Source organism: Sceloporus occidentalis, unplaced genomic scaffold (genome assembly GCF_023333645.1).
Source record: "Sceloporus occidentalis isolate IW3139 unplaced genomic scaffold, rSceOcc1.0.p SCAF_5, whole genome shotgun sequence".
Lineage (NCBI taxonomy): Eukaryota > Metazoa > Chordata > Lepidosauria > Squamata > Phrynosomatidae > Sceloporus > Sceloporus occidentalis.
Genome location: NW_028316985.1, coordinates 114,498,347 through 114,521,282, shown reverse-complemented (window position 1 = coordinate 114,521,282; position 22,936 = coordinate 114,498,347). Strand labels below are relative to the sequence as shown.

General features: G+C 38.7%; 1 protein-coding gene across 9 annotated transcripts in view; it reads right to left on the bottom strand.

Annotated features, from left to right (window-relative positions):
* LIMCH1 (LIM and calponin homology domains 1) overlaps positions 1–22,936 on the bottom strand; it is a 240,122-nt gene that overhangs the window by 123,021 nt on the left and 94,165 nt on the right. For all 9 annotated transcript variants that reach the window (XM_089525164.1, XM_089525162.1, XM_089525160.1 and 6 more), the window contains exon 3: positions 4,094–4,163. In XM_089525164.1, coding sequence (XP_089381290.1) covers positions 4,094–4,163 — 70 coding nt within the window. The remainder of the gene's footprint in view (positions 1–4,093; positions 4,164–22,936) is intronic.

The following is a 22,936-nucleotide window of genomic DNA, read 5'->3' as shown; positions in this document are numbered from 1 at the left end:
TTTTGTTTTAATTCACACAAGCAAAAAGTTAAATACTGACAGACAAGATAATAACTACGGTAGATGAGCTGGGCCAATATTTTAAAACAGGTAAGCTTGGCCCATCCAGGTCTGCTCTGAATTCCACCCCAAGCCACATAAATATGTTTTAGCAGATCTTTGAAATGATCTTTGAGACCAGAATTTTCTTTTGGTGAAAACTAAGCAAAATTAAATGAAGGAAGCCCCCACATAAACTATATGTACTGTCAAAGAACAGCATAAAGAAACATAATATTTCTGCAAGCTTCTATTTGTTTTCAATTGCATTAATTATTTCCATTACATCCTCCTTCTGGGGGCTGAACAGGAGAGAAAAATCCAACTTTTGTATAATCTTGAAACTCATAGTATATTTGATTAAGGATTTTACAGATGTGTGCACTTAATATTCTAGTAATAGATTTCACCATATGCTCTATAAACATTCCCCAGTATTCAAAGCTGTTGTTTCTTGAGGGTTTTTTCTTCTGGCATTGCTAATATAAAAAATATCAAATTGTGTATCAATTCTCCCATCCACACACCTGTCCACATGCTGCCCTGAATCGCTTTTCACTGCTTAATATTTATTAGTAACCATGCATGATCAAGAAGGAATGGCCAATTATTCATGATGGACCTGGTTACTGACCACAGATTCATATTTTTCCAGGATGTTTTTAGAGCTCTTCCAAAGTGGACCTCCAGATTTCAGCAATTTCAGAGCTGAGAAAATCAACCCACATTTGGGGCTGAAAAAATATTGACTTTCCATGGTCCATTTCCATTTCCACACAACACAGTGAGTCATGCATATTTCTTTCCAGTACTTTCACCCCAGTGATTATATATTGCTACGTCATGCCAACTGTAGATTATATAATAAACAAGATCTTCTGCTAGATAAAGAAAGAAATGTCCCACAGGTGTATAAGACAGCTAAGCTAGAGAGAGAGAGACAGCTGTTAATACATGGTTTGTTATCTCCCCAGGCATACAACATACGATTGCAGGAGCAGCGAAAATTATGCACTTATGATTCATACTCAGTTAATATTCTTAATACATCAATAGCAGCCAAAAAGCTCAATTTAGTTAGTACAGAATCAGCCACCCAGATTCTATATTCTCACAATTACAATGTCAAAAACCTTGACCCCAAACATGGCACAATGATGGAAAACTTGATATGTTTAGAAAACTGATTTTCTGCAAAAGCTGTAGGGAAAACAACTGAACTAGAGGAAGTAAGGAGATGAACCTTTGTCCTCCACAGGTGTTCACCTAGTTACATTTCTCCAACAGGGCTTCAAGTGGGAAAATAAATACAGGTAGAAGAGATATGGTTGGCTGGCAGTGGCTGAGGCTGTAGAATTCAGGGCAAAACAAGGTGGCAGAGAGAAGAATCAACACAATTTTCCTGATAGGATCCCAGAATTTTAAACCGAGTCATGTGACATCATGTCCACTCAAAGTTTTAGTAACTTATGAATTTATAAGGCCAGATGTGCTTCCCCATGGCCATTCCCTTATGTTTAATTTATTCTCCTGAAACTACATCATCTGCTCCAAGTATAGACATTCCCTGCTTTTTGAAGGTTCTTTTTTCGACTTTATGCTCTTTCAACCCTTTTCGATTATAACCAGAACTCATACATTGGGTCCACTCTTTCTACCTATTTTATTATGTTTCCATTACCTTCCATACACTTCTGTGGCCATGTGCTATTTTTTCTCTCAATTCAGAGACAATGCCATCTTTTTGTTCAGTTTGTTTTGTTTAGTATAGGAGTTGTTTGCAATGCTCCTCTTAGAAATTGTGCGCAGTGTGTCTGTGCTTATAATACATACTTACACATGTGTTTATTATATGCATAATAGTATCTGAGTGTAGTGATACATATAAAAATCAAAATATTGGAAGATAGGCTTTTGTTCATGTTAATGTACTTTTGCATATATATTGGGGGGGGGGTGATTTAACTTTTTCATGCTTTCACAAGTGATATATAATGAGTTATTTACATTTTTGGCAGCCAAAATGCCTTTGCGTGCTAAAAAAAGTCTGGGTTCTGCATTTTGACAATTTCCCGTTTTTGACAGTGCTTTGGTCCCTAGTGTGTTGAATAAGTGGGAGCTGCCTGCAGAGCTCTTGTTTCGCAGTAAACTATTATCAACACTTGATTAAACCATGAACTGCATCTGTAACTCTCTTTTCCATAAACCTACTCAAACATTCTCTGCTTCATGAATATAATTAAAACTTGGAGGGGGAAATGAAGACCATGTCCACTGTTACCACCTCCAATGTTATTGCATCCCCAACATCCCTGGTGGTATTAAGACGAAAGGCCAATATCTGCTTGCCTTCCACCCTTCCGTTCACATGTCTACTGTATCTATGAGGAATGAATGACTTAATAGGCTGTGGTTGATAATTTAACAAATATAATTCCATAACTTTGATTCTAAGTCTTCTTTTACAGTGAATGAGCAATAATTGAAATGAATAACAGCTAAAAGTATTCAGTGAAAAGTTTAGTACATGAATATATGGGTAAGCTATATTCATTCCTAAATTTTAAAAACAGCTTTTAATTAAGGTTTTCTAGAAACCAAGGCATAATCTTTATTCCAAAGAAACACCTGGAATAGTTATTTATTTCTTTTTTTGGACCACTGGCTCATGATGACTGGGGGATTGTGGGAGCTATAGTCCAACCCCCCCTCAATTTTTAAAATACCCCTATAGTCCAAAAAAACCTCCATTTTTAAAAAGAACCCTGGGCATTATGTATTTAAATTACATAATTTAATTTTAACATGTTAAAATTGTTCATCTGAATATTTTTATATTGTTATTATACTATGACACCAGTTAAAATTGCACTTTACTGCAGAAAGGAGAAAAAGTAAAGACCCTAATAGATATTAACAACCCAGAATCTGATGGTCAAAAGATGCCCTTCTTGGAAATATTGCAGAAAAGTTTCTAAGACTGAACATCAACAAATACAATGACATGTCAGTCTACTTCTGCCACAACCTTCACATGCTGAAAATTTTAATGGATGTGAGATAAGGGGGGGGGGGGGGGAGAGACAGTAAGTTTGATACATGGCCGTCTGTAATATATTTATAATTAGTCAATTACTATTTAAAATGTCATGTTAAAGCTAATAAAACAAAAGATAAACTTTACATATCTTGCCTATTAATCTAACCTTTCCCTAGAATTCAAAGTGATAACGTGTTAGTTTGGAAAATCAGTGTGCAAAGGGATAATGTAGCACATTTGAGTCTAACTGAAAGAAAGAAGCTGGTAGTATGAACATTCGTAGACTTGTCTACGAAAGTTCAGGCTACCAACTTTAGTCTCAAAGGTGCTACAAGATCTCTTTGCACACTATTTTCCCTAGATAATTTAGTTCCTTTGCAGCTGAGCTGCTGGAATATTCCAAAATGCATACACTATGAAAGAATTACTTTACTTTGGAAAGCCATCAGGCTGAAAATTAAGAATACAAAATAATTCTAGAAATTCCAGAATGTTACAGCAGAGCTTTTTAAAGCAAAAAACAGTAATTTTGAAACATTTGCTCAAAACAGTACTGATGTAGATAGGAGGAATATTCCAGAACCCCCCAACATGTTACACAGAAAAGCCTTCATTACACCCAAGTGTTTCTGTTAAACTAAAGAAAACGAAGAGCACAATTTGTGTTCTTGCATCTTTCAGAGAAAAAGCCTATATGTTACTTATTTACAAAAATATGAAGTAACTGTCATATTCAGTTTATTAGAACACAGATTTTAATACACACATACACACTATCTTGCCTTAAAAATCTGTCTAAAAAGCTCAGGTCAATCTAAAATTGGACATGTGACAGCTCTAATTGGAATTTCTCCCAAGAGATATAATAACTTCAATATGAATTTCACTTATGCTGCCCAGGTTTAATAATATTCACTCACATTGCCTTGTTGGAACAGATGTTAGGAACTCTACCACCACTCTTTATTAGGATGTAAACAACACACTTAAAACATCTCAGACAGACATACTCACCAGTCCTGCAATTGGAGTTGGCAATCTATTGATCTTTTTGACCAATCCAGGCTTTATAGAATTCAGCAACCTGTCACAAGAAAGGAATGAAGCATATGAATAATTAATCATGAGACCTGATTTGCAAATTGCTTATTCTTGGTAAAAGAGTACCAACCCTTAAAGCTATTGACTTGGAGCAAAAATTACATAAGCCAACAAACAACACCATTGTCTAACTTGAGATCAGTATCTCTAACTTTGTCAAGAGGGCTGTGAACTGGAAGCCTGAGGAATGTGCTGGTGCACAGATCCAGCCTGTGAACCACTATTCAGCTTTGGCCAAGGAAGCTCTGGCAACCAGCCATACCAAAAAGGAAACTTATTTACCCCAATCAGTTTGAGGAACTACACATTCATGCACACTTCAGCTGTTGGGTGCAATAAGATAATATATAGTACACAATGCATGATATATAACATATAATGCTCTTATTACATAGTTATATAGATGTAAAAATATATATAAAACTATAAAACAATGTAATGAGAGAAAGAGAGAGTGTTCCATGTTTGATGTACCCCTCCACTAATAAATACCCTCAGGGTGGTTTGCAATCATAAAACCCCAAGACGGTCAATAAAATAGCAACCCACCAATGACAAAGATCTTTTATTATAGACATAGACCATCATAAGAAGGGCAGGCTACAATCAATTAAAAACTCTTAAAGGCAACCCAACAATAATTTAGCCAATTTCCATATTAAAATATTAAGATTTTATTTTATTTTATTTAGAATATTTTTACCCTTCTCCTCAGCCACAAAGGCTCTCAGATTGTTAATCTGACAGTTAACTCACCTCAAATTTACAATCTGAAAAGACATGACACAAAGAGAGAAGGGAATAGTAGTGGGAAAAGAGATCAAGTCCACCAGGGAGTCCTGGTGATGCAATGCTTAAATGCAAGTACTGCAGTCACAACGTTGTAGGTTTGATCCTGAGGAGCTCCAAGGTTGACTCAGCCTTCCATCCTTTTGGAAGTCGGTAAAATGAGTACCCAGCTTGTTGGGAGCAATTGGCTTACATGTTGTATACTGCTTAGAGACGGTTTAGTTAAGTATGAAGCAGTATAGAAATGTAAATGCTATTGGTATACCAAGTCCAGCAGATACTGTTAGTTCTTATCTCTCTCCAAGGCCAGAGTGGTGGCAGTTGGAATGGATGGAGGGCCTTTCATCTGGCTGTGAACCTAGGCAAGGTGGAGCTAATTTTAAAAAAATTTAAAAGCCCACCAACACAGCTGATCATGAAAAAACAACAAATTAAAGTTAAAATGTCTACTTGAAAAAAGGAAGACCTTAGCTTGGCATCTAAATCTCTATAATGAGGCATATATCTAGGGAAGTAAGCCCACACAAGAGAGACTGTTTCCTTGATAGCTGCCCAACGTATAATTATGGATGATGGCACCCAAAGAAGTTCCTTTTAGGACGACTTTAAGATTTGGACAGGAACATATGGGATAAGGTGCTTCTTCAGATAGACTGGTTGTAACTCATTTCAGACTTTAAAAATATATACTGTACCCATTTTTTAAAAACCAAGCCTCAAAACTGACTGCCAGCAAGCCAAATGGTGGAGTGCTGGAGTAATGTGTTCAAAGCATGCACTTGTAATCACTCTTATTGCTCTATTGTATACTAATTAAGTCTTCAGATTTCTGCACTAACTAAATTCTACAGTCTCCAAAGGTGCATATCTGGGCAAGAGGTTACCAGTGCATGGGTGACAGCAGCCAGACTGCGTGAGGAAAAGACAGACATTTAAGCAGCTTGTCTGAGTCATCTGCAACTTCTTTCTCTCTGAGCTGTGGCAAAGGTTATCCATGACAAATATACTATGTATTGTCCCAACAAATTCCTTACAAGGAAAGAGAAACTGTTAATTTACAGCTAGAATATTGGAAATGTCTGTTGTTGTAAGTATTGCTCCCATAAGTACAAAGCTCATAATAGGCATCTCTCACCTCTGAGGCCACTTGGGTCTCAAGTGATAGAGCTGAATCTGGATGTACCTCCAGATTAAGAACCTCCTCTTACTGGGGAAAGTGAAGTCTAATTGGCTAAACAAACCTACTTTATTAATACAGTAGAACATCCATCTTGTCTGGATTGAGTCACAGGTTATAGAATCTTATCTAGTCCACTACAGAACCAAAGTACTGGTTTAAGATAATCACGGCCTCAACACCATTTTATGGGGAGGAGAGGCATGAAGTGTCATCTTCCTATCAACGGTATTGCACCCTCTTCCATTACAAAACTTCTCCCAACTGTTACAGATGTTAAATTGATTCTTCATGAGAATGAAGATTCCCCCTCAATGCTACCTTCTACAATTTATTTATTAAAATTTATTTATTAAAATATTTATATCCTCACCTATATTTAAAGATTCCAGGGTGAAGTACAATAAAATAAATTTAAACAATTTAAAATGTGAAAAAAAAGTAATTTACAGTTTGCATTAAACTATCTAATACATTAAGACAAGTTAAAACAGAACCATGTACACATAAGACTAGAGAGCGTAGTATAGTATTTAAAGCATTGGACTATGACTCTAGCGTTCAGGATTTGATTCCCTGCTCAGCCATGGAAACCTTGGGTAAGTCACACATTCTGAGCACTAGAAAGCCCCATGATAGGTTCGACTTAGGGTCACCATAAGTCAGAAATACTTGAAGACATTCAACCACAACACATAAGGAATGGAGAAAAATCTTTACTCAGCAAAGGCTGTGTTTTAAATTGGTTCCAGAATGAAGCCATTGTCAGAGTGCACTGAGTTTCCAAGGAGAGACTATCCACAACTGGGATACCACAACAGGGTTTCTCATTTTTCATGCCTTTCCACAGTTCACAGTTATATGCTGTGGTTTGGTTCCAAGATCCCCCGTGGATAACAAAATCCGTGGATGCTCAAGTCCCATTAAATATAATGGCATAGCAAAATGGTATCCCTTATAAAAATGGAAAATCAAGGTTTGATATTTGAAATTTATACTTTTTTAAACATTTTCAAACCGTGGATGCTTGAATCCGTGTATAAAAATCCGTGTATAAGAACGGCCGACTGTATGTTGGCCCCCACTGGAGGAAAATAAAGGAAGACCATTCCAACAAACCAAATGCTCCTCCAGTTATTGCTACTTAGAACTTTTAAGTATTGTCCACTTGCTCCCTTTGCCTTTGCTGTGTCTCACCATCAGCTCAACGGACTCTAGATTTACTAGGCCACAACTGAAAGGAACTGTAGAGTTGGTGATGGCTGAGAAATAAAATGACAAATGGAAACTATGAGGACAAAGAAACAAACTATATGGTAATTGTCTCCAAATAGCACAACATGTAGCACTAGGCTAGGTAGGATTATGTTCTCCTCTTGCCATACAAAAATATCATACGTATGATGACTGATGTTGCCACAAATCACACTATCTTAATGAAAAGAATTCATCACATAGAGGCCATTTCTGGATTTCTAACAATAAGTATGAGAAAACTGGAATGTACAAAATATTGTTAGGCCAGGAAATTGGCTAGTAAAATGGACCCAAAAGAACGAGAAGGACGAAAAAGACAGGGCATGTCTCTGAAGATGTGGATGTAATATAATGGACATTGTTGGAAGATTCCAAAGCCAAAATCTCAGAGACAGACTGACTGTAAACTTAATATCCTTTTAAGCTAAATTCCTAGGATTAGAGAATCAAGGTTTAGCTTTGTCCAGGTCACAGATAAAGCCATTTAAAAATCCTGAGCCAGTGGTTCAATTGCTGAATTTTTCCATACAATCTTCCAGTTGAACATTAGGAAGACACTGAACCATTCCACATATTGGTTCCCTTATCTTTCAAACACTGAGTTCAGCTTCTTTCTCAAAGTCAATGACAAGGAGAAGGAGAAATATCAAGTAAAAATTAAAGTAATGGGCACCCTTACTTTTGAAACTGTAGAATTGCTAGATTAGATCTAAATTCATTTTCTAGTCCCAACCAGTGTAGGCTCACTGAATCAGTTACTAAATAGCAAGCCAACACTTATGGTACTAGCAACTGGAATTAAATTGAAATTTCCACCGAGTCTTGACATCTGTCCCAATTCTGGTCCAGCTGAGCTGCACTGCAATGTAACTGTGATGGGAAGAAGATATGTATCAAGTCCTCTGCTAATTAGTACATTAGTTCTAACCACAGAAGCATGTCGGTAGAATAATGAAGATGATGATGCACAGCTTCCAGAAAGATCAACCTTGAAATTTGGCAGGTCATTAAAAAAACAAAACAAAAAAAAACAACTGGAAGGACTTGTGAACTGCCTTACAATGATGTCATGAGCATTACACTAGTGCAAGTGTCCTACGGGCTATGCTTGGAAGACCAGAAATCTTGAGCATTAAAGCAATAATTTCTATACAAAGTGATTTTTTTGAGAAATTACCATATGGCTGATGAAAACTGCATAATCTGAAAGGGTAAACTTCACCATTTCAAAAACAAGAAGGGTTTACATTACTTTCTGATAACAAGAATGACTGGGTGACAAGTCACAATTTAATCTCCACCCCATAAGGTTCCAGGGAAGGCACAGGTGCTAGTCTGCAGGAAAAGTGTCTGCAATTTCTATGTCCCAGGAAAGGGTCTGGATGCTATTTTTTGCCACTTGGTATGGAGTAACTTTGATTAACCTGTGTAGATGGATGCTACATATACTGCACTATCAACCCAGCACACTGTCCAAATCTAGGATTTACTAAGAATATGATTCCCTAATACCTATAGTATCTAAACTCCAGTGTGCAGAATGTTCAGTGTGCAGTTAGAGCCCTTTCACACTATGATTTCATTTTAACTGCCATAGCAATATCGTATGAGATACTAGAGCTCTCTAGCTGAGCATTCGCAGTACCCTTCTCTAAACTACAAATCCCAGGATTCAATGGATGTTGTCATGGCAGTTAAAAGTGTGATCATAGCATTATAATTGTACCCTGGGGAATGGCCCTAGGCTTTTTTCTGAAAGAATTATTATACACCTGAAAAACGTGGGATTTTCCAGATCACTGATATTACTACCTTATGTGTGCATGGTGTCACATAAAGATTCACACTCACCTATGAAATTCAGAAATAAAATTATACAATCAAAGCAACAAAAAAAAAAACCAAATTATTGAGGTATAGCATTAAATAAATGACATAGTAATTTTCTTTTAAAGGTGCTATATCTTATTCAGTTACTATGTAAACATATCATACATTTATCTTCCAGACTTATAATGGCAATTTTACCAAGCAATCCTAAACTACATTCAGACTTTTCAGAGCTAAACACAGGCCCTTTCATGCATTGCCTAAACTTTCCACATTGGAAAGTATTGCAGAAAGGGGTACAAAAGAGCAGGGCTTGTTCAGATCTTTAAGGATGCATAAACTATAAAATTTGACTTCAGGATTTCCCGCTGCAGTTCAGGCACAAAAAGAAAGACCTGGAGGTCTTAATGCAAATGCCAAATGTCCGAAGCTGCTTGAAATAAATCTTTTAAAAATGTTTGCATTGGCTTCACTGAAGGTTAAGCAAGGGGTGAAGGGGAAGTAAGAGGAAAGGCTCCAAGCTGCATTGGGAGGAAATGAAAAATGTGGTTAGACCACCACTATTCATGACTGTGGACAAAGAATTATAAGGAAGCAGGAAGAGAAGGAAGACAGGGAAGAGCTTTGCCTTAAGCAGCAAAATAGACTTGGAATTTCTCTTTGGCTTATTAATATCAAAGCAGGCTGGCTATTTAAAAGTGTTCTTTATTCACTGAAAGCAGTAGAGTAATAGTTAAAGAGCCTTTCATGAACAATCCTTCAACATTTATGTCAGGTGGACATGAAAGAAAACTGTAACTGTATTCAGAGACAAGTGAAATAGTTTTGTTAAATACAGGAAACACAATGTGTGGAGAATAAACAAACTGAACAAACAAAACTCACTGCTGTGTGACAGCTCCAGACAGAACTTGGAAAAGTGACTTTGGGACTATAAGTCTCAGAAACCCCTAGCCACTGGCATGGAGATTCTAGGCGTTGTCATCCAGAGCCAAAGGTTTGTCTAGTCTTTTGTTGGGGACAAAAGGAGGGCTCAAAGCCAGGGCTAACATTGACTTTGATTATGTGTGATAACCTCTCACACAAAAACGTGAATTCATATGTTTGCATCAGGGATCACTCTGCACTGACCTTCCAATTTCCCCTGTGTGATAATGTCCTGATTGAGTCTCCCAGTCTGGCATGCAGTCTTTTTTTCTTTCTACCTTTCCTAGCATTGTTGTCTTTTCTAATGAGTTGTGCCTTCTCATGTGGCCAAAGTACGACAGCCTCAATTTGATTATCTTGGTTGCCAGGGAAATTTCAAACTTGATCTGTTCAAGGGCCCATTTGTTTGTCTTTTTGTCTTTCCACAGTAACCTCAGCACTCTTCTCTAGCACCACATCCCAAATGTGATTTTCCTCTTTTCTGCTTTCTTCACTGTCCACCTCTCACATCTTGTACATGATGATGGGAACAATGCCTTGAACAATTGTAACTTTAGTGCTCAGTTGTAGAGTCTTACTCTTTAGAATCTTTTCTAGTTCCTTCATAGCTGTCCTTCCCATTCTTAGTCTTCTTTTGATTTCTTTTGAAATTGAAATTCAGGCTCCATTCTTACTAATGTTTGATCCAAGATATAGGAAATCTTTATTTCCTCATTGTCTAGATTGAATTTATTTGGATCCTCCACAGCTATTATTTTTGTTTTATTTATTCAGCAGTTAAGTCAGTAGTTAAGCCTGCCCTTGCACTTTCTTTTTTGATCTTCCTTTGTAATTATTCCAAGTATGTGATATTTTTACTAGCTGTATGGTGTCATCCACATATCTTAGACTCAGGACAGATGGGCCCTTTATAGTATGGCGGTGGCGCAACTAGGGTTAGGGACCACGCAGCAACCGCATGGTCCCTAACCCTAGCATGGACTAGCGGCGCTACAATGGCGGTGCCCCATGTATACAAGCGCTGCCATCGCACCACACTAGTTATGTCACAAGTACGCCACTGGAGCATTCGCAACATAACAATGGTGGCATAAAAAGAACCCGATTTTCTCAGGTTCTTTTTCCTCTGGAGGGAAGCCGCGTGGTTTGGCGGTTGCGGCTTCCCTCCGGAGGAAATTAGGCTGCCAGCACGCCACCCTTTTCAGGCAGTCTGTACATTGTTCATGTTCTTTCTCCTATCTTCACTCCACCTTCTAAATCTAAACCTGCTCTTCATATGATCTTTTCTGTGTACAGGTGGAACAAATAGAGTGATAGAATGCAGCCTTGCCCAACTCCTTGGTCAATTGGGAGCCATTCTGTTTCTCCATATTCTGTTCTAACAGTTATCTCTTGTATTAAGTAGAGAATTCCCACCAGGACTGTCAGATATAGTGGCATTCCCATGTCTTTAAAAGCCATCCATAGCTTTTTGTGGTCTATGCAGTCAAATGCTTTGCTAAAGTCTATAAAGCACATGCAGTTTTTTCTCCCCTGGAATTCCTTGGTGCACTCCATTAGCCATTGTATGTTTTCAAGGGGGTCTCTAGTGCCTCTTCCTTTTCTGAACCACATTTGCATCTCTGGGACTTCTTTCTCCATGTATAATTGGAGTCTATGTTACAGAATTTTGCAAATGCTATTTATCAATAAAGCCTATGGGATGTCATTGGCAATGAATCTCTCCCAAATGAACTTAATTTTGGAAGAAGGCCACAGAGAGACCTAGCAGCTACCCAAAAATTGCCACTTGGGAAATTTCTTGCTCTGTGGAGTAGGTTTTGGGAGCCAGGGCTTGCCCCACACCCATTTAAACTGAATTCTGCTCTTTTATTAGCCAAAGTGTTGGATGCAGCCACAAAGAACTACATCCACAACAATATCTTATTTTTCCTAAGGATTTTATATGCCCCAGAGAGATTAGGAGGTCTTAGACATATGTGCTTCCTTATGGTAGGGAGAGGCAAATGACTAAACCTGGGATTTTAGCTGTAATTGCAATGCATGTTTCCCTGTTCCTGGGAGCAAAAACCGTTTGCTTCCAAAGGGTTAAATGGCATATGTTCATATTTCCAGTGGCAATGACTGGTTATTTCTGAATCCCTATACAAGGCATGGTGATATTTAAATTCTACTTGTTTGGAGCTTGGTCATCCTCTGCCAAATTCTCCAAGACATACTCCCCTGTCTGGAATTAGGTTTACCAAGATAAACATAGATGCTTGATCCACTTAAAGCAATATGGCTATATTCAGAATGCAGGCTGGAAAGCCTGCTTGGATTGTGTGTGTGTGTGTGCATGCACCTTCATGTTGCCTGTCACCTTATGGCAACCTCGTGAATTTCACAGGGTTTCTTTGGCAAGAACTACTCTGAGGTGGTTTTGCCAGTTCCTCCTTGTGAAATATAGCCTACAGTACCTGGTATTCATTGGCAGTCCCACATCCAAGTATAATCAGGGCTGACCCTGCTTAGCTCCCAAGATCAGAGAGTATCTATTTCCTTTAGAGTATATAGGTTATATGGTCTCAAATAAATGTTCTAAACTGTATATACTGAATTAGACTGTAATGACTTTTATTTTGTGCAATCTACTCTTTCATTCCAGATTTTTTTTTTTTGAAAACCTAATTACAACTAGTCAGAAGGCAGCATATCATTACACCCCTACGCAGGCCATGATAAGCTACAGACCTATTCTGTAACTATTCTTTTGAAGGCTTGAGATGAACAGAATGGAAAAGGAAATGCTATGGTTTATTCAGTAGGGGGTTTGGACTATCACTCCCCAAACCCCCTAGCCAGCATGACAGGCTGGGAAACACATGAAGCAATCTTATATTGAGTCATTTTGATCCATCTAGCTCAGTGTTGTAAATTCTAACATCAGGGCCTCTCTAAGATTTCAGGCAGGATTCTTTCCTAGCCCTGTCTGAAGATCCCCAGTATTCCCTGATAATGTACAGTTCAGGTATTAAACAGAACTGGCTCAGCTTAGTTTCCAAAATCAGATGAGATCCAGAGCACTGAAGAGATTATGCTGGAAAATTATGGGACATGAAACCCCATAGAGTCACTTTTTCAAGCTCTGGTTTCTGGCTGCTAGATATAAGGGCCCATTTTCTTTTAGCATTGCCAATGAAATCCCGTTGGAATGCACACATGTGCAAGCCTATTTTGGACATCACGATCTGCACCGCCAACTAGCCCCAAGGCACAAGAAGCTGATCCGACCCTGTCTTGGGAAGAGTTCTAGTTGGGATATGTCTAGCCAGGTACCACAAATGAGGGTTTGTTGGGCTAGTAAGCATTTCTGTGCATTAATCACTTTTGTGGATTTTTCTGCAGGTTGGTCAAGCAGTTAGTGTAAATGTGTAGTTGGAAATAAATGTTTGAAGCTATATGAAAAGAAGGTTTGGAAATGTCTGTCAGAATGAATTTTCAGAGACCAGGAAACAAAGTATACAATGGTGGCTTCTTCCAGATTGGTCTGAAGAATTGCAAGTTCTTAAAATATAGCTTCTCAAGGTTTGCTGTTTTTTTGTCTTCTCTGCATCAACTAATTCCATTCTTTTTAGGGGCTAGTTGTAGCAATTTCTTAGATCTCCACCAGAGCTCTTCCAAAGTTTTTATTTTTAACTGGGGCAGTCCTAAGGTTTGAAAGGCAATTTTTTTTCCTCCCTGAATTTTTTTTTAAGTCTTAGTGCTATGGTGTAACAGAGTCATATCACTGATGCACAACATCACTATAACTATAACACTTAAAAAAAACTTTAAAAGGACAAGAAAAGAAAGATACAATTTTTCTTCTGATATCTCTCAGTGTTAAAACGAAACCCACTTGAGGGTGCAAATAAAATGATGCAGCTGGAAGCAGGAACTGCCAAAAATTAGTCCAGAATAAGAGAAACATAATTTGAATCATGTGAATATTCTTTAAAATCCCATAGAGGTACAGCACAATTACTTCAACCTCGCAACCTTTGTCCCATCCGAAAGAACTGGTATGTGAATATAATTTGCAGAGTTTTGGAATGTTACCTTTTTGACTACAACTCCTCAAATCCTGCTGGCTGGGCATTCTGGAAATTGTCCAAAAAAGAAACATTTCTGAATTCTCATGATTTGCATACATCTCAAGCAGCACTAAGACACACCTTTGTATCTCCCTTGTGTGTGCGCACATAGTATCACATTCCATGACCCTTCAAAGCCTATACACCATGGAAGAAAATTCTCAGAACCTGAAATTTGACAACACAGAGCATAAGAAGCATCATGGACTATAATAAAGCTTTCTCAGGAACGAGAGTCTTTATCTGAACTAAAGATGAGCGAGGGAAAGTCAATGGAACAGCACATTATAGCAACTGTAAAAATGTCCTGAGTATTTTCTGGCATTGCTCCCCTTGTCACCATATTCAGAACCTCACTTATCTTCATGAAATAGGTTCCCATATTCCCCATGTTTCTTCATCTTAGAAACATTTGTTACTGTTCTGTGTACAGTAACCTTTGGCCCTCTGGGTGTCTTGGACTTACTCCCAGAAACCCCAGTCTATACAGGGAATATGGGAATTTTAGTCTAAAGGCGCTCAGTAGAGAGCAGCAGTGGGGTCTGCAAGGATTATCACTCAAAGAGAGAGAAGAAATTACTACACTCGATTAGGATTTGGGATTTCCCAGAACCCTTGGACTGTTAATTTTACTTTGTTATTTTACTATTGCTATCACCTACTTTTTAAGTCAGTGAATGTAGCAGTATGTTTGCATTGGTTGAATTCTGAACTGTACAAATGCATCATTGATAGATAACATTAGAGGACCGGTTGTGGTACACCTGATCAGGTAGACCAAGCCTCTCAGAAATACGAGCTTTATTCCTCTGTGCTTTCTTAAAGAACAAACCTTGTGTCTGGATAATATCTTTCCACCAAGACCTCCATTATTTCTGTGTTTCCCCTCTTCTCACATAATGGCTTTAAGGAAGGAGGTGGTGATCTTATAAACTCAGCTGGTAGTCTGTTCTTAAGCTCTTCTGACCAACAACAAAATATCCAGGGAACATTCACAACACAAAATAAAAAGATAGAAAGGGCATAAGAAATATATCAAAATCCATATTAGGACAGCTCAGGATATAGCAGAATTAAAGCAGTTTGACAGTACTTTAACTGTCATACCTCTGGCCTACAGAATCTTGGGATTCATAGGCGGTTTCTAGACCGCCCAAAAGTACGTGCTTGGCACATAATAGGGTTAGAAAGGGGCGGGGCCAAGCACGTACAAAATGGCGGCACCCATTCTACATGGGCGCCACCATTTTGATGTAGCGGATGCTTAGCGTCCACATGTCTTGGCGCCAATATGACGCCGCAAGTGCGCCATTGGCGCTTTGCGGCGTCATAATGGTGCCGCAAAAAGAAGCCGTGTGGTGCGGCTCCTCCGTGCAGCAAATGAGGGCACTGGCAGACCGCCCTTTGGGTGGTCTGGAAAGCGCCATAGTTTGGTAAGACACCACACCTCTTTGACAGACCAGGCAGAATATCTAATCAAACTACAAATCCCAGTATTCCACAGGATAAGTCATGGCAGTTAAAGTACTGTAAAACTGCCTTAATTTTACACTGTGGCTACACCCTCAGAGCTCAGGAAAATGTGTAAGTTACTGAGATCACCAGATTTAAACAAAAATTAAGAAAAATGTTACAAAGGGGTGTTACAAAGTTACTAGGGAGTGAGAATATAATTAAATACAGTGGTCCCTTCCCTTATACGGGAGATCCGTTCCGGACCCTCCTGTGTAAGGAAAATTCTGCATATGCTCAAGCCCCATTAAAGACAATGGGGCTCATGTCCGCAGCGGCGTGTGTGCTATTACTCTTTCTGGCACGGGCACACTGTATATTAAATGCTACGAAGGGGGTGGGGATATATTAATATTGAAGTAATGAAGTCTGTATAATCAGACCTTAAAAATGGCATCTGGAAAAATAAAGTTGCTTCAGTTCTATGTATTTGCACACCTGTCAATAATTTGCACTGCTGATAAAATTGACTTCACAGCTTCACCCATGTATTGTTCTACAAAAGCTCAGGCACCCAGATAACAATTGAAGGGTTGTCACATAGCACCTGTCTCACACCAAAATGAATATTTGGGTTACTTGGCAAGTCTGACATAAACCACAGTCTTTCTCTGCCCCAGCCCTGCCTCTTGCCATATCTTCATGAATCAGAGTATTTTTAAAAAATATATATTTAAAATTATGGGAAGGGAGAGAAATCCGCATGGTTCAAGAAGATATGACTTAGGACTTTATTGCACCATCTCCGGTGCCCGACGTACCTCTTCTGAATTTGAGCCAAATTTGGAAGTTGGGCTGATTTTATCACACAGACATTTTCCTCAAAACGGCTTCCCATTGTCTCCAATATTGAATTCAGGCCCCGTAACTTGCTTCGGCAGATATTTTTTCCAATTCCAAAGCTTCCGAAGCAAGTTACAGGGCCCAAATTCAACACTGGAGGCAACGGGAAGCAATTTTAAAATGTCTGTGAGATTAAATCAGCCTCAAATTTGGAAGAGGTAAGTCAGGCACCGGAGGCGGTGTGATAAAGTCCTTAGACTAGATAATTAATTCTAATGTTTACTGCAAAATTTGAAGAAGTGAGGGAGACATCTAATCACAGCTACATCAAGTTCTTTACTTTTTTTAAAAGATCAGGAATCACTTAGGAAGCTCAAAACATTGACTTTAAGATGAATCAGGAAGTTCTTTCTAGGCTAGTTGCTTAGAAAACAAATAAGCACATTTGATTGCATACTATTTATCTGATGTCTCAGCTTCTACAAGGGTTACAGACTTACTTTTCAACAGAAGGGAATCTGAGAAGGTAATCCCCATCCCATGATGGGGGAGTGGAAACAAGTGCCATTAAATTCAGTCAATTTCCCCATTAAGTAACATTCATAAGATTGCAGTCTTAGGCCTGAATGCACAAGAACTGCACAACAGAGGTCACTTTGGGACGGTGTTTGTTGAATAGTGGCCCACTATGCCACATGGCAAGGAACTTTAGAAATTAAGGGGAATCTGAATGACAGTTTGCAATATGGCAAGAGAAGTCACACATTCCAGTAGGCATCCCCTTGTGTGTGCCCAGAGTAGCTCTTTGGATCCCAGCCTTATTAGGGAAAAGGTATTTTCTCCTCTGTTCCTTCACTCTAGCTATATTTTCTCCAGTTTTTGAAGGTTGTTCTGGCGGCAACTTTGCATAACTTTCACTTGATGCAGAGGCTTCATGTTGCTTTGCTCATGGACTCCATGCCAAACTATAATATTCATTTCTCATTATATTTTGAACAATACAACTTAGCAGGTTATAACTTTGGCCTGAAACAAAACTGCTTCCAATGTCCTTGCCTGAACTTAGATCTCTGTCCTTAATGAGACTCAACGTCTCCTTCCAAGCTAGACGCAAGCCAAATCCACGAAGCCGATAATGGTCTGGCATTAGAATATACAGTATTGTGAACCTCAGGAAATTGCTGGTCTTTTGTCACTTTGTGGCTTGGGTCACTCATATTCATCATAGGAAGAAAAGAAAACACAGTGTGGGTGTGTAAGGACAAGCTATTTATGCATTAGCAAGAGAAGTTAAGTATCTGATAAAAACAAGTACCTTACTTGCTAGGAGTTGTGTGATTATTTTTGCAGAGTTATTATTAATCTTAAGCAGCAACAAAGCACACCAGATATACTCAACCGCAAACTAAATTCAACACAAATGGCACAGAATACTCCAAAGCCAGCAACCATGTATTATATCCAAATCATCAGTACTACAACTTTATTCTCATCAACTCTGAAACCATGGGCCTTTCACACCACACAGTTTTAGTACTATGATTCTACTCTAACTGTTATGGCTGTTTCTTATGAAATCCTGGAGTTTGCAGCTTAGAGAAAAGTATATAGAATTCTCTTCCAGAGAGATCCACTGTCCTACTAAACTACAAATGCCAAGATTTCATAGGATCCAGTCAGGGAAGTTCAAATGGAATGACAATGTTGTAATTGTGTGGGGTGAAAGGGCTCCAATCTCAGCTGCTGCTCCCATATATAATTGTATAGGAAATGGCACATGGGGGAGAAACCTGTGTTCATACCTGCTTCTTTGTAGCAGTATTTGGAACATCAAAGATGAAATATTAATGTACAGGTTAACTGGGGCCCAGATACCTTAAAGGCACCCAATCTTATCTGATCTTGGAACTAAGTAGGGTCAGTGCTAGTTAATACTTGAATGGGAGAATACCAACAAATACCAGATGCTATAGGTTGTATTTCACAGGAAGGAACTGGCAAAACCACCTCTGGTAATTTCTTGCCTAAGAAAGCCTCATGAAATTCATGGGGTCACCATTAGTCGAGAGGCAACTTGAAGGTGCATATATAAATACACACACACACACACTAATATCACTATAAAAGAAATATAACCACTATACAGGAAATATAATGAGATAAATATAGAGTCCATCTAGCTCAGTACTGAATCTGGTACTTTTTGCAGGCAAATGATGGTCACTACTGCTGAGCTTCAGTCCTTTTCCACAGTGCAGTTATCTGTAAAATCAATTGATTAGACTGCTGGATAAAAAAACATATCTCAATGTTATATTTTTCTTTTATAACAGACAGTTAAAGTGTTTAATTTTTGAAGTAGCATGTTTTTAAAGTGGAGTCATTTCCCCGTGATGCCAAAGTTCTTCTCTTTGGTCTAGCTCAGTGGAAAGAGCAGTACACAGGCCACATTTGACCTCAAAAGGATAGTCTTGAGACCTATCCCTAACTTGTATTCACATCACTTCATGTGGGCATTTTGAGAGGGTCTGCAGAGGAAAAGAGAGGTCTTTGGCAGAGGTTTGGGTTATGTGGTGCTGGGGGGTTGAGGTATTTTCAAATGTGCTCATGTATCTGGAAGGTTTTGTCTGTGGTTAGGGGTAAAAATTGCCCACAAATTGTGCTAATTTTGCCATTTAAATAAAACTGGAGGATTGGAACAATTTGGGGTATTCTTGGGGGAGGCTTCAGGGGCCATAAAAGTGAAATTTAGCCACACACAGCCCACAGACCACAATTTTCCTAACCCTGCTCTAGAGGATGTGGCCACCAGTTTTGCCAGATCCTTCCCCTGGGCTTCTTTAGCCCTAGGAAAGGGAGTTTATATAGCAAGGAAATAAACGGGAATTCAAAGTCTAGTGAAGTATATGACAGGTTGCCAAGCTTTGGCTACCATCCCTGGTTTACAGCAAGAAACCTTTCTAATGTATATTTCCGAGCAAAGGAAGAGAGAAGACTTCATCCTTTACAAAGTGGATGTAAAGATCACACTAGACTCTAACTTGGCTATTTGTTTTTGTTTGTTTCCATTCAAACTCTCTCAATGCTCATTTTAAAAGTCCAACTAAAGGATTGTTTTGGTCACTTATTAAATACTGTTTTTAAAGAGACTGCTTCACATTAATACAGAGTTGCTGCTTTAAAAGTAACTGTTACCAACTGCAAACAGCTGTTTGAACATTTGTCAGTAGGCTCAGTCAATTGCCTTGAAACAGACAGGAAAAGCTGACACAAAACAGTTTGGATAGACTCCCACAATACTAGACAAAATTCTGTTGCACTGACCAAATGGAACAAGTTTGCTTGTTTGGTATCAAACTTTATTCAGTATAGTTCACTTTGGTCCAGGTACCTGAAACAGATATAGAAAATGACTCTAAAACCACCCTGAAGCTGCTGCAGGCTTACTAGTATTAGATTCAGGACATAACACACCTGTGAAAGAGATCGGAATAGCTACTTCCCCAAACTTTGTAGTAAGCTTCATATATCTGAAGCTCCCAAGTCCAAACCAAGTAGTCTGTCTCATGTACTACACAGTGGACCACCACAATAGAGGAAATATGAAGCTGCCAACAAAAATTCTCCTCATGTAATGATCTTCCCCTTTATAATGTTATGATTTCATGACATCATGCACTTCCTAAATCCCACCAGAGACAACCAGTAATCTGCATCTTGAACAGAGAAATTCACGATGTACCACTGCACAAGCAACTACACTAGGATGCAGAAGTTGTTGGAGTTTAATTCCCAGTATTAAAAGAGGGGGGAAATTGAGGCAAAATTGCAGCATGGGAGAAAAGCAGGAAGAACTAGGGTAACTGTGATCTTTTCTACAGAAACACTAACACAAGGAAAACTAACTGCAACATAATGGGAACTGCATCTTTCCAATCTGGCGCAAAAGTACCGCTCCTGCTAAAATTTCTGTATGCAGGAGAAGTAAATCCAACTTACTGTGCCAGAAGCCATGAAATCATTCCTTAAAAAATAAAAGAGGTTCAAGCTGAAGCACAGCTGTGTTATCAATTGAAGCTAGTAATGCTGTGAAAGACAAAAGTGTTTTTAAAAAAACATCCAAAATGAACAGCCTGTCAAAATAGTTTTCACACTTGCAAATCTAGGCACACCTTAACTTAGCCAACACTGTATTAACAGTACTACTCATACTATTTTCCCAGGGACCATTTTCAAGTACTTTAAAAGGACTTGTAAAATGTTACATGTGTGCAATCTTCAATTTCAGAATCTTGGACAGTATTCTTGGACTACACTACCTAGCCAGCATGGCCATTGGTATCTTGGTATATGTGTATTACGTACTCATGTATTATATACCAGACTAGAATTCATAACACAATCATTTGTTGGCCTTTTCCTTAAAGTGTTAGAGATGCTAAACAGAAGCAAGCTGCAGGTGTATGAAACCAGAGTTCAACTAGTTTGAGAAACCTGAAACAAAACTTCTGCCTCAAAATGCCACATAATACTACCATATAATACAGTGCTACCTCGGGTTACGAATTTAATTCGTTCCGCGGCGCCGTTCGTAACCCGATACATTTCGCAACCCGAAAAGGCGCTGGAAAGCCGCTAGCCGCGCTTCACATTTGAATTTCGCGCCGAAATGAATTTCGTAACCCGAAAAATCTTTCGTAACCCGGAACAGTTTTTTCCAATGTAACTTTTTCGTATCCCGGAAATTTCGTAACGCGGTCAATTCGTATCCCGGGGTACCACTGTACTACCATATTCATCTGGTTGCAAAGCCCTATCTATATACCTCCCACACATAGACCAGCTGCAAACATGATATCACTTCTGCTCACTCAGCATGGTGCAAACAAAGCACTATCACCTCAGATCAGCAGGATGCAAAGAGATTCTTTTCTAATAACTAAACAGAAAGCAAATATATGATGCAAACAAACACTGGCACAAAAGTGAAGCAACCCCAAAATTAAGCACATGCATCTGTTATTTTCAATATAATGTACATTACTTTGCAGTGAAGAGTTTCTCTTACTTTTAAAAACTCTGCTACTCCTTTAGCTGCTATAAGGGAAAACCCACTGTTCTTGCTGCTACATTTTTTCCAATCCCCCTTCTTTAAAACTTCCCTGCAGATTGCACTCATGCATACAGACATCAAGTCACTTCCAGTTACCATTTCTGCCCAAAGAAATAGCATGGGTGGGATTCAAGTGGTGGAAGGTAAACCTTTGCATTTGCACATGACTTCAGACAATTTGGCATGGTTTTCAGGGAGAATATCTGCCAAAAATCACACCAATTGTTTTAGACTGGTTGTTTCACAGGCTTTTGGGCTACTGGAAGGGGGATTTGGGGGTCATGAAACTGTAATTGGGGGCCTCACATTCCCCATTCAAAGAACCAATGAAGTGTTGGACAAAATTTTAATTGCATAAATACACACATGGGTTTTTTTTTCCTCCAGTCATAAAAAAGGAGGGATAGAATGCTGGAAGCATGAGGATGAGAGGAAAAGTTAAAGTTACTCAATACTAAAAGCAGTACTCAATTTAGTAATGATCCAAGATACTTGCCTGCCTTCACCAATGAGAATGATGACACCTACTCTGATTCAACTTGCAAAAGCTGCAGATTAATCTTTTCTTTAACTCTGAAAATAGAACAGCATCTTACACTTCACCTAAAGGGAACAGGCTAGCTGTGGTGGGACTGGGCAAAAGGCAAACCAAATTGCACATAGTTCTAGGGCAAGTACATTTCTTAGAATTTTGTGAGGTGAGTTTATGACTACACCTTACATTTGAAAAAAGAAAGTTGCTTTTATCTAAAACAAGTCTCATTGCAGCCTCCGACCTATTTCCTGGAATTCCATGGAAATGCTGCCACAGTAATATAACATTGTTTTAAGGGCCATTTAAGAAAGTGTGCCCAGGAGGCCTGTGGAAAGTTTTGCTGCAGATATAAGCAACAACATCACAGAGCACACTACAAGAGTGTAGCTACAATGGTGGGCAGAATAAGGACATTGTCCCTTAATAAAATTTCTGCCCACCAACAAAATTCTCCTTAGTTTTTTGTGGGTTTTTTGGGTAACGTGGCCATGTGCTAGAACATGGCCACATAGCCCAAAAAACTATGGATGCCTGCCATGAAAGCCTTCGACTCCACAAAATTCTCCTTCATTCTCCAATTTCCAGGATTACAAAAAGTGAGACAATGAAAATTGTTCATATATAGAACTGTGGTATGTTGCCTGCCCTTTCTTTTTCAGTTACTGTTATGCTAGAAATTTAAGGACGAAAGGAAAATTTCATTTAGGAAAGGTTTCTT